Raw genomic sequence first — 18,855 nt, 5'->3', positions numbered from 1 at the left:
ATTTAAAATGTACAACTTATAAACTTTAGATTCATGAATATGTTATTTAATTTTTACCTGGCTGTATTGTTGTCCGAGCATCTATGGCCATCCTGCCAGAGAAAAGTGACCCTTCTTTATTATTGAACTTGTCGAGCTCAATGATTGCATCTACGCTATTCTCACCACTACACAACCTCTGGGTCACTGTATATAAGCCGGTAAGAACCTCCTCATGCGCCTTGAAGTCAGGATGGGAACGAAATGCCGGATTCAATAAGTAAGTTGCTGCATGGGTGGGTCGGTGGAGCTGATTCTGCCATCTCCTATCAATGATATCCTAAATAGGGGCATACTTCTCCTGCACTCCTGCACTCCTACATATTGGGCTCTCATGGTCTCCTTGGCCCTATCCATGCCCTCATTTATGTAGCCCATAGAGGGCTTCTCCCCATCAGCAGTTCGTAGAAGAGATACAAGGGGCTTAGTGACTTGCATATAAAGTAAAACGAAAATTTGAGTCAAAACCTAAATATAAAATAATATAACTTAAAGTAAAACTTAATCATTAAACAATTAAATATTAAATATTAAATACGAAATAGTAAACTGTAAAATACTAAATGTTAAATTGCAATAAATTTACCTTAAGGATTTTTTTAGCAGGTTTCCAAAAGCCATCATCATCAAATATGCAATTCACCACATCTACCCTTGCAATGGTCGTAGCATAGGAAGATGAAATCCACTCCTGCCCAACAAACATGCTCCTCAAATTGTCCTTTGATGTCAACAAAGAGTGCAGTGTGATGAAATTCGAGGCAAACCTCGTGATGCCTGGACAAGCTAACTTTTTGCCTTTAGTGTACTTTCTGATTGTGCTAAGGACAAATGAATGATTATAAATAAACTTGCATATATTTTTTGCCCTTTCATCACATGATTTGACCAACTCAAGCTTGCCAATTTCCTCCAACATGAGGTCAATTCAATGTGCCACACAAGGGGACCAAAATATGGTGGGGTGCCTCTCCATCAAAAGTTTATATACAACAATTGTAAGTGAATAAAAAATTCAAACGTGTTAGAACTTAGGAAACTTAGAATTAAAAAAAGTTCAAAATTCAAATAAATTTATTTTCAAAACTTGAAAAGTTAAAAGTTTACCTGCAGGAACATAACTTGCTGCATTATCTATCACCACCTGCACCACATGTTGCTCCCCCACCTCTGCTATGACTTCATCAATAATCTCACATAAGATTGTTGCGTTTTTTATATGAGTGGAAGCATCAATGGATTTGAGGAACATGGTATATCCTACAAAACAATGAATTATAATGGATCTTCAACAAATTACCAATCAACAAATCAAAAATTGAAATATTCAATCACGATTCACAATTATGTATGTAGGAAAGTAGAATGATCAATCACCTCCACAGGATACAAGAAAATTGGGGAGTGTTCTATTCCTCCTATCTGTCTGTTAGTGAACAGATTGTCCTCCAAGAAAATGTGTGCAAATATAACTCTGAATGCTCGAGTGAAAGGACTAATCGGCACCAACAGTTGGACAGGCTATCATTGGATTGATAACCTTCCTTTGAATTTGTCGGGTACAGCTCCCCGTGTAAGATATACAATGAATTAATTGTGGATGCTTTTAACCAGAGAGCACAAAAGGATTACAAGCATCTATCCGTAAACACAGAATAGACGTGGAAAGCTAAATGACTACAAGAAAATAGGTAACAAATGACACAAAGTTCATTTGCATGCAGTGTTACAAAGAGAATAAAGTCTAAGAAAGCAAAGAATCAGAGCTTTAAGGACACTTTGAAATCAAATATATTCGGAAAGTCATGACATAATTGCATTTAGAGAAAATTGAAAGCCATACAAAGATAACGATCAGTGGAAAGAAAATTACTCAGAGTCAAAGCTCTGGTATGCAACTATCTCCCGAGTCTCCCTCCTCTAAAAATGTAGAAACAACAAAGATCTCATTACATTTTGCATCTAAATCACTAACTAAAAAGGAAACTTGAATTCCCTCCCCCTGCATACATTCAAACTCAAAATAACCCCTGTTTTCCAACACACAATTCGGAAAACAAAACAAAACTCTGCCCTTTCTCTCTTAGCAAATACAAAATAAAAGTTCAGATAAAACTCCTCTGTTCTGCCGCTCAAAGTCTTCAGCCCAGAAGAGAAACTAGAACCCCTTCTTTGTCTTTTGCTGGCCTCTTTATTATCTTCTCATTTCCTGTGAAAAACCTTTTCAGTTTCCCTAATTGAATCTTGAAAAGCCTTATGACTTCCCCTCTTCCTTCTTTTGTTCTCTCATTTATATTTTGATAACCTTATCAAACATTGATGTAAATCTTTTATAAGAATAATTTGACATATTAAATGAGACTTGGACAAGTGGCACATTATTACATTATTCCAATATAAGAATACTCTTGATGTTGGGCGGATTTAAAATAACTCTGTCAGCAAAAATAGGTCTCGGTACGGGAGGCATAACTAATTATCCCACCGTTGGATCTTGCTGAATTTTGGATATGTTATTAGAATCCTAGTTCTTCACATTCTCAACGAAGCAATTTTAAAAATAATGTTTGAGTCAAAAGTTACAGGTCACTGTTTGAGGGTCTATATGACTGTCAGAAAATCCAATTTGCTGAAGTAAAATTCCCAGCCATTGACCATTAGAGCTTAAGAACCTTGCTGAACATTTGATTTGCAATCAATGAGAGGTGAGGAACGAGACAAGTGAAATGGAATACCTATGCTCATCACATCACTCTTCTACCTATGTATGCGGGCCCTTTATCAAACATACTCTATGTTTGATATGCATGGGTTATGACAAATGAAAACATTTGGTGTGTGTCCGATTTTGCATCCTTCAGATGCCTGATGCCTTGTCATTGTGTTTCCTGACTCAATGTCCACATTCTTATAAATGAAGCTTGCATGCCATCATACTCTGCACTACTGAATTAAATCATTGGACTAACAAAATTTGAACTTGAATTATGAATTGAGACAGAATTCTGAACTTTCTTGAACTAACCAATCTGCATTTCGAACCCTTTTGAACCATCGAACCATTTTGAACCTGAATTCTGAACTCTGAATTGTTGAACTGCTTTGAACCAATTTGAACCAAGTTCGAAGTAGTTCGAAGAGGTTCAAGACCTAAAATTGAAAATTTAAAATCTAGGTCCATATGTGTACCAACATTGTCCAACCATCAGTCATGATGGTGCAACCCTTTTCGATCCACTCCTTTCGGTGCTCCTCAAGCTCAACCTTCATATCCTCTACCATTTCATCCAAGAGGTATCCACTCAACTCAGCCTCAGTTGGGGTTTTAAACCCCGGACCACAAATAACAACCGCATCTATCATGTTTTGCCAATAACGAGCCCTATCACAAATAGATATGATTAGAAATTTAGATGTCAAATCATTATGTAAGCTTGTAAAGAAAATTTATGATTAATCAATGAATCATAAAACAAGTAGATATAATTAAAGTTTTACTTTTAAGTTTAACCTTAAAGAAAACAAAGAAAAAAGAATCAATTACTTGGCTGCAACAAATGGAATGTTGCAAAAGTACCAAAATTTGCAAATCTTTTTTCTGACAGCATCATGAATCTCCTTGTTCAAACCTATGCCCTCGAGTGTGGGTTGTGAGCCAAAAGTAGTGCGGGGCACAAAGTAACTATCCATTCTGTTTTTCCACACTTTAGGCCACAATAGGTTGGAGTTGGACTCAATTTCAGTATAAGACCTACTAGCACTAGCACTCACATGAGCACTAGAATTAGGAAGAAATGGAGGCCTGGAAGAACCCTCTCCAACACAACCTACAGATGCAGAAGCTGATGCAGATGCAGATGTGGCTACGGGAGCATGGGAGCCAATAGCCCTTAACCCTTCAAGTTGCATTTTCTTATTCAATTTCTCTTATTCATATTTTTTTAATGCCACTAAACAAGTGCGTTTTGCCTCAACAGTTTGTTTAGTGCAAATTGTAATATCATGTCCAGGTATAGCAGCAATGTTGTATTTGAATCTATAAATAGCACCAGAATTTATTTCTTTACAAAACATAATTTTCTTTTGAAATTTGTTTTTTCTAGGAAACTCTTCGGTATATTTCCAACATTCATCTTTTTTACCCATTGTGGAAAATGAAAGCAAAGGGCTGCTGCAATAAGAAAATTCAAATAAAATATCAAAGTTTGAAACTAATAAACAAAAGCTACAAAGCAACAAACCCTAGTTTGCAGTTTAGTAAAATTAAAAAAACATTCAAGATTTGCAAATGAAATCTAAAAAATTTTAACAAAAAATGCATAATGCACTAACATGCAAAAAAAAAAAATCAGCACTTAACCTCTTGCAAATGAGTTGAGGAGTGTTGCTATTGAGTCCTTAATGCTCCCAATGCAATTTATGGCCTCCCCAGATGGACTTTTGATCTCTTTGGTGCTCTTCCTTCTTGCTGGTTGGAAACCTGTGGTTTTTCTTTTCTCTTCTTCTCTCTCACTTTTCCTCTCTTCTACTCTTGCTTAACAATTAGAAGGCCCTTTAGGATTAACACAAAGAGGAAAGGCAAAAAAGAAAAAAAAAAAAGAAGTTGTTTTATTAAAAAATTAAGTCCACTTTATGGCCTGCCATGCAGCCGATTCATGGAGCCGATTTAGGCTATTTTTTCCATGAATTGCATGAATCGGTGATTCAAGTGATTCATGGCAAAAAATCGCCTGAGCTGATTCACAACTCCAAAAAAATCGCCCAACTTGAATCGAATTGCCAAACTGGCGGTTCAGGCGATTTCATGGTGATTCTCGGAACTATGCAACTAACAACTAAAGGAGTATTCAATCAGAACGAGTGGTTAAACATTGATAATCAATTTAAGTAAACAAGATCTTCATTATGTAATTATATTGCCATGTCTATGAACATATTGCTATTTAAAATTTAGTTTGATCCTTATAACTAAATAATAATCCTGATTACAATTAAAGAAAAATCAAATAAAACGAAATTGAGGATTTTAAGTTTGCAATACCCTAAATTCTGAAACTGGAATCTGCCTAGGGCAACATTTGCAAAACGCAGGTTAGTCCACATATGCTGCTTAGGGCACAAAAAGTTATACCATTGTATTGTAATAACCAATACCATTCAAGGCAACAAAACCACTGTAACATCCCCCTTTTCCCATTGCAAATTATGACAATTAATTGTAAATAAAGATACGTTCATATGTATATTCACATGAATGAAGGACAGTTATAACAATCATCAAGTAAGCCTATCTCATGCATGTAGTTGCATTTCATGTTCAATTGAAAAATCAACTAATTTCCTAATATATTGAAAAGGAAAACCAATTTTTAAGAATTGAAGGGAATAACTAATTAAACGATATTAACCATCCAACATACCTTTAACTCTTGAAATTCCAAATTCATAAAAGTAAAATACCCATTACTGGGAGATAGTGGATGTAGATCTTAACTGTTATCTTGTGCAACTCTTGGTACCTGGTGGAGAGGAGAAGCATTGTAAGGGTCTTAACCTCCCAACTGCGGACCCTTAAGTATCCCCACAAAATCTCAATTGAGAAAGGTTCCCTACCTTGGGATTAAGTACGGGACACCACTATCCAGCTATTGGGCAACCTAGTGATAGAGTACCAATCAATCGCTTGACTAGACTACAAGATCTAAACATTTGTCTACCATAAGCTGACTTAGTTAATCTAGTTTGATTACATTCATTTATTGTTTACTGATTTCATTCTCTTTATCCTGCTGAGTTGACCCACTTTTAGTGATTACCAATTCACTCCCTTCATCTCGACCTTACTGGTCATCCTGGATGAATCTCTGGGGTGAAGTTCTAAACATTGGTTTACCACAGCCATTTACATCTGCCGAATTTGGCTTAAGGCTTAACAAAAAGATTCACGCTATTTGCATCTTAACTACTGATCCTCTTTGAGGGGGCTACCCTTATCTCAGAGAAGGGATGTTCCTGTATAAGCTAGCACTGGAATGGAATTCCTATAAACAGAGTTGTGTTATAAAGTCTATATTATGATAAGATTTAATACTTCAGACATGAGATTAGCGTTCTGCTATGAAAACAGTATTCTATTATGATTTCCATGATCTGTTATGGCTTCAACATTCTGATAAACAATCGATATTCTGCTATGAATTAGCAGTCTGATATGTTATCAATATTCAATTATGAAATCAAAGTTTAAGTATAACATACTCATTCGGGCTGTACTTGATCTTTGAGACTTACGCTAATGCACAGCCTGGCAATGATCACCACCTTCAAGAGAGTCCCTTTCACTTGCAGACTTTGAACTCCAAGCATTGGAGACCTACAACACTTGCAGGTAGTAACTATGCTTCTAATATCAGAGGTTCTTGCACACAATAACTATGCAGATCACGAAGCTATCGTGGCTAGAATGTGGATGCAATGACAGAGATTATTGTGGCTGGAGATTAAATGCAAATAACAGTTATTGTGGCTGGAAATGATGGCAGAATAAGAGCTTCAATACCTGGTAAAGAAAATATGTTATTAGGGGTGTCTTGGGTAATGAACTCACCGCATATACGTTTGCTTCTTCCCCATGCTCGATTATGGCAAGAACAAGAAAAAGGTGGCGGAGAGAGTTTCAAAGGAAATAAAGAGCCATCAGCTTAAGTGGTAAACATATAATATTTAATTTGGCCACTGCATTGATGAAAGTCCCGATGAGATAATTAACAAAGTGGCCACTCATGATTTTTTAAAAATAAATAAGACTTTGGCCAAGGATGAAAGAAATAGAAATATAGTCTTAATATACAACACCATGGTATCTATGAATACCTATATATGTATGTACATGCGTAAACCCCAACCTTATATTTCTTAAGTATACGTCAAATATCAATTATGCGTATACGTTTTTATATATCTTAATTGGTTTGCATATATACATATATACATGAATGTTCATGTATAGATATTTAGGTATCATGGTGTCGATATGTTTAGGACATGCCTTAAACAACAGGAGGCTCCAACCAAATAATTAAAATAAAGGTAACAACTTGTTCATATTTCAATTTATGCTTAGTGATTTCTTTTACTATTAAGTGTTATATAATTTAACTGGTTAGCTCATGGTCCTCCAACATACACTCTTGCTTGTCTAGCTGTTTACCCTTGGCCATGGTAGTTAAGACTCGTACCTATTTGCCTAGTGATAGGTTGTGCCTCCGTGCCCAATTCCTTTTTGGCAATGCCCACCCCCCTCCTTTGACGTGCATCTGCAAGAAAAAGAAATTCTCCACGATAATATCAAATTCCTCAATATAGTCACATTTACCACAACACATTATTATTCATAAACCATTGTAACGACTCACCACCATTTCACTTCCTATGAATTTATGATGGATAAAATTTCCCAAGTTATCGAGATAACAATATAATAACATCATAACGATTAACTAACATGTTCATCTTAATATGAAATTATAACGATTAATCACCCTACCATTTCACATGATCATAACTAATTTTACCTGTCAACTGACTTCACATGAAACCTCAATGGCTATATGAACATTTTTAAATTGAGCCAAAAAATGGGATATACCATAAATGTATCATTATTTGTTGTAAAGATATTGAACCTCGAGATATAAAAGTAATAACATAAAAATGAAATAATCAAAATAATTGGTGACTTTTAATATAGAAGAAACAATATAAAGTCTACAATTAAAATAGCCTCACCAAGGCATTCAAAAAACAATTTCTAGTTATATAATCAAAATAAGTGGCAGTTTTGGTAACGTAAATAAATAGCACAAATTCTATAACTAAAAGAACCTCACCAAGGCATACAAAAATTAATTTTTGATTTTTGGGGATAGTACTGTGATCAGGGGTTGATTTGTGATGAGGATAGATATTATCGTAGTTACTACATTCAGACTCAGCACATACATGGCAGGTTGGTTGTGAACTTGAAATCTGACTTGGCAGTTATAAAAAGTAGTTAGATATGGTGAATTTCTAATGAATCAAAGGTTTATCTAGACATTACTCCCTAAATCATCTTTGAAGACAGAAAAAACTAATCAAGTACAACTTACTTTGAACATATACATAAGTATATATATCTATGTTGCCAAGTTTTGCTGAGCTCTTCTGTTTGCTTGTATGGGTCCAGTTCCATTCCCTGTTCAGAGCTGAATGAACAATAGGAAACTTATGGTGTCGAAGCTGGAGCTTGGGAAAACCTAGGTAGCCTCATGGGCCTTGCAAATAAAAGTGAAAAAAAATCAAAATTTTAAAATTTAAATGAAAACATCCTAAGTATCTAATTTGTCCTAGAAATGAGGGCTCTTTAAGTTCTTTTGGGCTTTTTGACAAACGCAATTGAGTAAAAATAACTCCAAACTGCAATTGTTAACTTTGAAAGTTGTAGCACTGTTTTTCCTCCAAATTGCAATATTATTTAATAAAAGGGACTAGATTCTTAAAAAGGCAACAATCAAGTAACTATCATATTTTAACAGCATTAATTAATATAACTACTTAATCTACCTCTCAATTCATAACAAATAATTACAATTTTATAAAACAAGCGGTGACTTTATTTACACAATTAATTGGGTTTGTTTTAAAAAGAATCCAATTTTATAAAGTCAATCTGTCAAATTTAATTTTTTATAATTTATAAAGATGAATCTTATTCAATGTGATTGGTTAAATATTTGAGTGTTATAAAAATGCTTGCATATATCTTCAAATCAATCTGATTTTATATCTTCTTAAATTCAAATAATGTTCTTTCCAAAACTTACATCTTTTGTTTTTTGTTCACCTTCTTTTTAAACAATTACAAGTGAGGTGTCCCATTCATGTAAATATGCAATTCTTCAAGGGAGACATCCTTTGTTAACTAATCTGTGCCTTCTTTTTCAATTTGATATTCTATTTTCTGCCTTTAAAGTTAACAAGTGCTCCATTAATTAGATTCTACCTCCTCTATATCGCTTATGTAACTTGGGCAATAATTTTAATCTTTTCTTGGGTGATTCTATGCAAAACATAAGGTGGTTGGCCATTTTTCATAAAATTAAAAGCCATGCCAATGGGACATTAATAAACATGCATCGAATGAGATCTAAAACTGATTTGGATTAGCCTTTGGACTGCAATTAGTGGCCTTTGGCCATTATCAATTGTTTTCATATACCGTTGACATCAATGACAACATTTCTACAAACAAATTACTTCGACATTGATGGCAACTTCAACTTCAGCTGTGACATCAATGATAACTTCCAACAATTTTTTTGAATGAAAAATAAGTTAGAGCATTACATTCATTTGGCCATGTGAAGTAATTGATTATTGGTGGAAAAGATGATGTACATGCATACTGATTTATAGAATACTAATGATATGTTATATTTGCAGTCTGATTTAATGGATACTTGTGGTCACAAAGTCTTATGACAGAAGTGAAAATCCTGTACAAGGATTTTTTTCCTTTATGGATAATCAAACTGTAAAAGCAGTGATGTAGTGGGTACGCTTTTCAAATTTGTTTGGGTTGAAATGCAACATTTTGTAGATATTTGTATGTCTTCTCTTTCTTAAGAGGATGATAATTTGAAGAGTAAGCAAGCATTTAAAGTATAAGTCATCCTTAAGCTAAGCTGCCATGAGTAGGGGAATCTAGACTGTCAATGTCAGCTAGGTGTGAACCCTGTAGCAGTCACAATGCTTGGTATTTGTTTCTTGGTGGATGGCTTAGTCAAGAAACATAACATCATTCTCACCAATTGTGCACAACCAGTTGAGCTACAACACTTTGGTTGCTTTTCAGTTTTGCCTTAAATAGTAATTTTGTGCAGCTTGTTTGCTGGGAATCATGCTTGTTTATTACTATCTTAGTTTTTTAATGTTGAATGCCCATAATATATTGGGGTAATTTGAACGAAGATCAGGCTTTAAAGGTCTATAGTTTCTACGCTCACTAGCTTTTGATTGAATTCAATTTTCTGCTAGTTTCATATGATTGATTTGTCTGAATTCTTGTGCAGATATCAGAGGATTGATTTTCGTATCCCAAAGCCCTTAAGGGACTCTATAAATGCAAATTCAAAAGATGGGTAAGCTCCATTGGGCTTTGTACTTCTTGACTCTGCATCATTTTTGTACATCTCTGTAACTAACAATTTTTAATCTCTTGTAGTTTCTAGAATAAGGGCAAATGGGTGCATGAATTTTTTTCATTAATTAAACACCAGTTTTCTTTTCTGAAGTCTCTTTCCAAATAAAACAGTATTTAAAGTCAAATTTGGCTTATACTTTGTCAAGAGCATAAGTGATGGTTCAAACTTGTTCTGGATGATAGGGAAAAGGTTTTATGGAAAGATATCTGTGCCTTCAGAGTTGTTCCCCATAAAAAGTTCTCTTCTCTTCAGCTTCATGACTTGCAAGATGATTATATTCAAGAACAAATTAGGAAGCCTCCGGAACGGACAACTTGCAGAGTAAATTTCTGACTGGATCAAATTTGAAATAAACGAAAGAAATACACACCCACACACATGCACATGCATACACACACACACACACACACACACACACATATAGAGGCTCGTTTGTAAATAATCATAGATTTTTAACTGTTAAAACATTTGCATTAAAGAAACATACAGATGAAGAATTAAATTTACTTTGGCATTCAAACACGTAAGAAGGATTTAAAATTTAAAAAGTTTATTTATTTTTTTAACTATTTTTCACGATAACTCTATCAGGTATATATTGTGTTTCATTAGCTCTACATTTCTTATTTGCATGTCACTTTTGAAGTTTTGCCAGTTTCTATATGGATTCTGATCTCTCACTCACCTATCATATCTGATCACAAATTGCTCTGAATTGGAAAATAGCTTTTGATATATTTTCATATTGATCAAAATGTATATCACATTTTGATTAATGGACATACACACACACACGCACGCACACAAGCACACACACACACACACACACACAGAGGCACGTACACACAGAGACTCACACCCACACCCATACACACATGCACACACAAATGCACATGCGTGCACAGGTGCAGGTGTGCACGCACACACACACACAAAGATAAAGAATTGAATATACTTTGGCATTCAAAAATATAAGTGAGGACTTCGAAATTTAAAAAGTTTATTTGTTTTCTTACTGTTTTTCATAATAATTCTATCAGGTATATATTGTGTTTCATCAGCTCTACATTTCTTATTTGCTTGTCACTTTTGAAGTTTTGCCAGTTTCTATATGGATTCCGATTGGTGCCCTCTCACTCACCTATCATATCTGATCATAAATTGACCTGAATTGGAAAATAGTTCTTGATATATGTTCAAATTTATAAATATGTACATCGCATTTTGATGAAGGGATGAAGGGTAAGGATTTCTTTGAATACCCTGCTTCTTGTCTAATTCCTGTTCATCTTTTCATTTACATTCCTGAGCCTTATATTGGTATCATAACATGTTATTCATCCGCCATTCTCTTTGATTTCCAATGAAATGTTCCCTTAATCCCTATTCATGTCTAATATGAGACACAGTTCATTTGAATTACTATTATTATTATTACAATCTTGAGGCGATGAATATTACATTGTAGAATGGCTTATTATATGAGCCAAAAAATGAAACAATGAAACCTATTTTTTAGGAACAATCTCCCAACAATGTATAACTACTTTAAAAAACTTGAAATGGAGACTTAAGAATAGAATTATTTAAAACTCAACACAAATGAGTGTACCTAGTGATAAGGGGCAAATTTTATCATAGGTGCAAGTCCAAACCTAAGCTGTGGGCAAAGAGTGCATTTGTATGTTCCATGGGCATGTCTCATAAAAAGAAAACTGTTTTCAAAACAAGGTCTAGACTACTACACTATCAGGGGTGCACTAGGTTAGAAGGCCCAAAACTAAAGGCTATATTGTTGTCAAAAGTGCATGTGTAAGTGTTAGGGAAATGCCTCATAAAGAGAACATGAAGTATTGTTTGCAGGTGTTTAGGTGCACACTTCATGGAAGACAAATTCTGAGTGAAGCATGAAGCAGTATTTGTAACTGGGTACCTACCTTGCAAACACACACGTTGCTAAGGGAAGAACCATGCGAAGTGTATTCTGTTTGAAAGCACTGGAAAGATGCACCACCTAAAACATGTTTTTAAGTGTGTATGTGAAAAAAAATGTATTACCGAGTATGATGAAAGAATGAGGTGAAGCTATAGGTGCACTTCTTGTGTTGCAATCTCAACATTATAAACAAGTGCCATGCTTGACTGCTGTAGCATATCATTCCTGGGCTGTGAGCTCTGGTGAAGCTGAATGTTTATTGTGCAAATCATTTCCTAGGTTCCATGTTCTCTATTTTAATGAATGGAATGTAACTTGTAATTGCTTTTGAGCAAACAATGAATAGTAGAAAAAGTTGTTTTGTTGTTCATCACTAGACTGGTATCGTAACTTACTACTTAGCAAGCAGATTTTTGCAAAGGCATTGGAATTAATTGAAAATGATTTGATTACTATTGGTGACTAACTTATATATTCAGTAGAACTAGCTGGCATGGGAAACCATATCAAGTGTTTGACGAAATGTCAAACCATTGAATTGTGAAAGGAAGTGATGATTGATTAAGCTATACCCAGCTGGAGTTACTACAACAACATTTCATATTTATAATCTGGAATCTCTGGTGAGAAAATACCATCTCAGAACATTTTATAAATCAGATAACAAGAACTGCAATACATTACATTGGTTGGACCAACAAGGGTCAAGGATCAGTGACCATTATACCTTGTAGATTGATATCTCAGTGATTCTAGTTACACTTATTTCAATTTACAAACATATCGAATTGGGTTGATATAAACTTCTATATTTGATTACATTCAATACACTCAAAATAAAGGAGTTGTATACAACTTATATAGAACAATGTGTCTTTTTATTTGATTTATAAGAATTTTATCCAAACTTTAAGAAACTATACAAGGGGACATTACAAAATTTTAGAAATTTGAAGTGAAAGGATTCAAAATTCCTCTCCATGCCCCCATTTCCACCTTGCATGAAACACAGTGATACTCAACCAATTTCCTTAAAACTGCATTGCAAAGGGAAACAATAAATGAATGAAGAATTCAAGAGTTGAAATCAAAGGTAACAAGCTGAAACCAAAACGCAATTGTTAATTCTGCCAACCTTAGAGGAATCCAAATTCCTCTCTAGGGCTCAAATTCCACCCCTATATGAAGTGAAGAAACTGGATTTTTGAGGCCCTTGGACTTGAGCAAAGCATAATTTAAAGGCAACCTGATTAGAAGAGAAGAAACGATAACATTTGAGCAAAGTTTTTTGAAGAGGAGATTAAGTCAAGGCGAGGAATCCAAATTCCTCTTAGCATCATGGTTTCCTCCTTTCCTTTATCGCATGAAAACATGATTTGGGGCCTCCAAAGATTGATGGTTAGTGGTTGAATTTGATGAAACATTGAGTTTGGGCAATAACCAAAGAGAAGAGGGAAGTTCTCTAGAAGTGGCTGATTCCGCAACTACTAGAGGAAGTTAAATTCCTCTAATAGGGTTAATTTCCGTCCTACATTACTATTATTGAAATCTGAACCTTCATCTTCAAGGTTGCAAAAGGATGGGTAATAGGACAAGAAGAAAAGAGGATTAAATGAAGATTAACTTACATGGAAGTGAGATTTTGAGATGTCTTGGAAGATTGAAAGAACAATGGAAACAAGAGGAAAATACCTCTAAGTGTGGTGGATTCTGCCACCCTTAGAGAAATCCATTTTTTCTCACATGTTTAAATTCCACTCCTCTATAAAGAAGGTTGAGATAATGAATTAAATTGTGCAAAGTGGTAAGAGGTATTTTGCTTCCCAAAATGGTGATCAAAACCTGAAAATTGCGAAGAGAGGGAGGAGAGGTGAGTCCATTTCAGTATCTTTCAAAACAAACTTACCTCTGCCTTTTAGCGATGTTTTTTCTTCATCTAATGTAGAAAAATTCTCTTGGGAAGACAGCTATCTGTCATAAGGGGGACTAAAATATCCGAAGAAGAGATAAACTTTCTTGAGAGAGCAGTGATTCTAGACAACAAAGAGTAGACTTATTCCGAAATAAAAGTAAAAATCTGAGATTAAAATGTGGTGAGATAATAAATTCTGTGTATACTATATTACAAAGCTTCTCTGTTTTCCAGATATGATATCATTTAAAATTTGCAAGAAGAAAGAGAAGCTTTCTTTTAAACTAGAGAGAAATTTTGGCAAATGCCTTTCGTTTTGATGGAGAAGGTGGGATTTAAATGCAATTTCATTTCATACTTCCTTTGTTTTGTTTACTTGCTATCAATTTTGTGGGCTTAGTAGAATAATTTCTTTATTTTGGAAGGTAAACTTTGAAAAGGGGGAAGCTGGGAGAGCAAGGAGATGATGGATGGTCAAGCTCAAATCTTCAAGCAAGAGGAAGCTCAAAAACTTCAAATGGAAAGGAGGTTCAGAATAAGATCTTCAAAGTGCTAATTCAAGATTGAGATCAAGATTGTCATGTCCCCTTCTCCGCACTAGTGTTATGGTGCCAGGTTAATCTATCTCCACATCTGGATAGATTAATGGCATTAACTATCAGGATGCCTACCAGTCACATCGGAAATTTTGTCCTAAGTACTTCAATTATTATATTAAAGTGTGTGGATAAAGTTACTTAATGTTATAAACTCATTTACTTTATAAAGTGACTTAAGTGACTGCAGGACAAAATTGTTGTTTTATCCCACATCCCTTATTTCAATGTCTTTCCCTCACTTCGAGGTTATAAATAAGGGACCTTGCTTTGGGATTTAGACACAAGAATTTATGAATCCAATACATTGTCATATCCTGGTTTCTTTAATGTGACTGGTTAGAACTCTGAGGATGAAATCCCTCGAGTTTGGTTCTTTCCGAGGAAGTTGGACGTAACCCCAATCTCCTCTTTAGAAGTTAACTCCAGTTCAGGCAGAAATCGGCAAGTGCTCCAGTTCAGGCAGTTTGACAGTAAGTGCATTTAGTTTTTATATGAAATATATAGTTTATCTGGTATACTGTGGAGATGACGGTGGTTAGTGTGTAGCCGGCTGAGTAGCATACATCAGTTTAATATCAGAGGACAGGGATATGGATGGTTTCTTTCCAGTTGAACGTATAAGTTTCCTTGGGCCTTGAGTCTGAGGATTGTTGCTGCAGACGAGAGCCTTTCTTTCAGCATGGACAGCTTCCCCACTCCACATTTGCAAGGTTATGGGTAAAACGTGGCCATATGGAATCCCTTAATGCGTGAGTAACATAGTCTAACCGTGGGCTGAGAAGGGGATCCGAACTGTAACATGTGACTCTGGCAGAATACATGAATAACAGTGGATGGTGATGTGGAAGGGAGCCTGGGTGTTTCACAGGAGTTGTAGTTGGCAGCGGCATTGTCTTTCACTTCCTCCATGGGTTGAGCTGGCAACTTTCCCTCTGTACGAGTGATAGAGGAAGACACAGTGACAGTTGGCAAGTTGGACAGGTACCAGGTAGTGTGACCGGCTGAGTACTTGGAGTGTCCACAATCTCCTGCAGTGGTATTCTCCATTGTTACGGTCTGTCCATCACACACTTCCCTTGCGTCAATCTTACTGAACATTGCTAACATGGAAGATTCTGTCATATTGTTTTCTGTGCAAGGTTTAAGTTCCATTGATATACTGTCATAAATTTATGGTCCTAATTATTAAGTTTTGATTTCAGTATATTTTCGAGTGGTTGTGTTTTTCTATGATTAATCCATTGCCATTATCTCAGTAAATAAGTTGTACGATGAGTATAAGGTGAATAATGCTGAGGGACTGTGATTTCATGACTACTGTTTGACAATATACCTTGAAGTACGGACTTGAATTTATTGTTCAGAACTAGCAGAGGTTATTACAAAGATGGAGTTCAAAAAAGTAAAGAACAAGGAGAACAAAAAATTAGAGAATTTTTATCATCTTGAATTTCCTTTGGAAATCGATATTCATTTTGGAGGACCCAAGTGTATGAAGATACCATTACTTCAAGATATTCAAGGTTCAAGTACAAGCAAGTTCAAAATCACAGCAATGAGAAAATTTGCAAAGATGGAAAAAATTTGAGAAGATGAAGCAATTTGAGAATATGCCATCACAATTGAAGGCTTGATAATGTTGAGTATCAAGAGATATTTTTTGATCACCAAAGAATTGATCAAGTCTATGAGGTAAGGAAGCTGAGGTGGTGCCCACTTGTCTTCTGCCAATCAGAAAATTCCAGTTACACATGCTTCAGTCATATTATGCCTAGTGTATAGTTTCTCACTAGCTATCAAAAGCATTGCAATTTTCTTATTGGCTTACTAGGTGGTGCCTTCATGTAATAAGGTGATAGTGTGGCAATTTTAATTAGGGTTTGTGGGGATAATAACAACTTTTCCAATTTAAAACTTTTATCCAAATAATTAACTTCAAATGGTGAAATGAACAATTATGCACATGAACACAATAACACAATTTTCACGTGGAAACTCAACGCGGGAGAAAACCATGACAGAATAATTACTTTTTATATAAACTGATCTTTTACAATGTTTTGTAGGCTATGACCTACTTGAGGCACCAACCCTTGTTTTATGAGCATTGACTCACTGGAAGCTCCAACTCCTGCACTTCGCAGGGTTTGACCTATTGGAAGCACCGACTCCTGCATTTGTCTTCCTGAGCACCAACCCACTGTACACAAATTTCTCTTCCTCCTTAATACTGTTGCTTTCTCAACTAACGATGGATACTTTTATTGCTTTTCTTTTCTCTTCTTATCTATATGAATATATAGACTTCTCTCTCTTCGTGAAGTCAGCTTTTGATTTGTATATATATATTGATTTGCACGTACCCATATTCATATAAATCAGATATTCAAACTGATTATATATATCCCTTCTACTTCTATAGACTCATCTTTCTTTCGGATTAGTTCCATTCTCGGTTGCCTATACAGATCTGTTTTGTAAGGGACCCACCCGCCTTATATGCCCTTCTCCTCCCGCATAAAAGGATAGTATGGATATGGGCTCCATCCACAAACTCCTCTACATTGGTCTTCACCAGTAAAGCCCCCCGCATAATAACAATAATCAATTTTAGCTCGAAGGGTCTGTAGGGGCTGTTTTAGTAGTAGTGGGATTTGGTGAAAGGATGGGAAACACAATTTCACTATATTTTTCACTAGGAATAGGACCTATTATTATAATATTTTTTTGATTGGGATGATAGTTCTTAAAATATAGATCACCTATTTTTCCCTTAATCTCAGGAGAAATACACCTTCGGGTAAAATAAGAACAGCTTTTTATACTTTATTTATATTTGATTTTATCATCAGATCCACTCTTTTTTCTTGCATATACTTTTTATCTTTCGCTCCTCTCTATTTTTTTCTCATACACATATATATTAGAGACATCCTTCAAAGCAGCCACGTCTTTTTAAGAAGATACATCTCCTCCCTTTTTTAAGTACACCTTCTTATATTTACATTATTTTTGGTTTGTTTAATTCAATCAAATTACCATCACTTTTGATATGTTCTTTTTGGCTTCTACTTGCACCATTGTTTTTATATTCTTTTCCTTATTTTTTCGGGCCTTAACATATTAGAAGTCACTGTATGATATATGTAAAATCTTCTGCTACTTATGATTGCCCATAAAAATAAATATTCTTCCTGTGGTTGCCTTCGACTCATACTAACTTGGATATTAAAATGGTTTTTGCATAATATATGACTTAGCAAAGCCAACAAAGCCGCTGACTTGGAACTCTCGATGCACATGTATGTTGTCGTTTCTTTGACTGTAATCCCCGTGAGAGTCTTGGTCATACTCCAATTCAATCGCTGACTTTCGTTGCTGACTAGATGCCACACATTCATCATCATGGCAGGTTGTTGTCTTTGACATCATATCCCTGCCTCAACATATTACATTCATAACTGGAACCGCTATGATATGTGTTCACTATCTTACCATATACTGTCTTGTCACTGTTCTTCCAGATCACTGCTGTTGGACTTCTGTCTTTATCGGGCTACATAATAAAGACATCAAACTTTGTTTTTATATTTATTTTATCAATCCTCCAAAAATATTATTACTGTCTTTATGCCGTCTATGCTTCTTGTCGGTGCTGTGTTTGTTTACAGTCTTTGAACACTTCATTACTAGATTTGTCTTATTTTGCAGAGTGGGATATTGACTCGGATGTCAAGGATGTAGTCTTTTAGTTATCGACAGATGACTACCATTATTAATCTTCTACCAATATTATCATCCTGTTAACAACCTATATTCTGTCTGAGATCAAAGTTTGTTGTTCATTCCAGTTGTCGTCTAAACTTGCAAACTGAGCCTTCACCAATCCCCGTTGGATGTATTTGTTTCCTGAGTTGTCTTTGATATTTAATGGCCTGTGTATTTAATTGGCATATGAATGTGTATGTGCACATCCTTGCTCTTGGCATCACGTTATGCATACCATTTGTTAGGTTGTGCAATCATGTTTTGAATCAGAAGAATTGTATTCATTAAATGATCACTGCTACTACAGATTTTGCATTTTCTATTCTTCGGTATCACTGCCAAAACTTATACACTGTC

The 18,855-nt window shown here is 35.1% G+C and overlaps 1 protein-coding gene across 2 annotated transcripts in view; it reads left to right on the top strand.

The window, feature by feature from the left end:
- LOC149557781 (uncharacterized) overlaps positions 1-18,855 on the top strand; it is a 115,233-nt gene that overhangs the window by 75,646 nt on the left and 20,732 nt on the right. For both annotated transcript variants that reach the window (XM_089832279.1, XM_089832280.1), the window contains exons 9-10: positions 10,152-10,220; positions 10,466-10,604. In XM_089832279.1, the coding sequence (XP_089688405.1) occupies positions 10,152-10,220; positions 10,466-10,604 (208 nt within the window). The remainder of the gene's footprint in view (positions 1-10,151; positions 10,221-10,465; positions 10,605-18,855) is intronic.

Source organism: Cupressus sempervirens, chromosome 5 (genome assembly GCF_028749045.1).
Source record: "Cupressus sempervirens isolate cs-2001-9-10 chromosome 5, ASM2874904v1, whole genome shotgun sequence".
Taxonomy (NCBI): Eukaryota; Viridiplantae; Streptophyta; class Pinopsida; order Cupressales; family Cupressaceae; genus Cupressus; species Cupressus sempervirens.
This window is presented reverse-complemented; position numbering and strand designations above follow the sequence as displayed.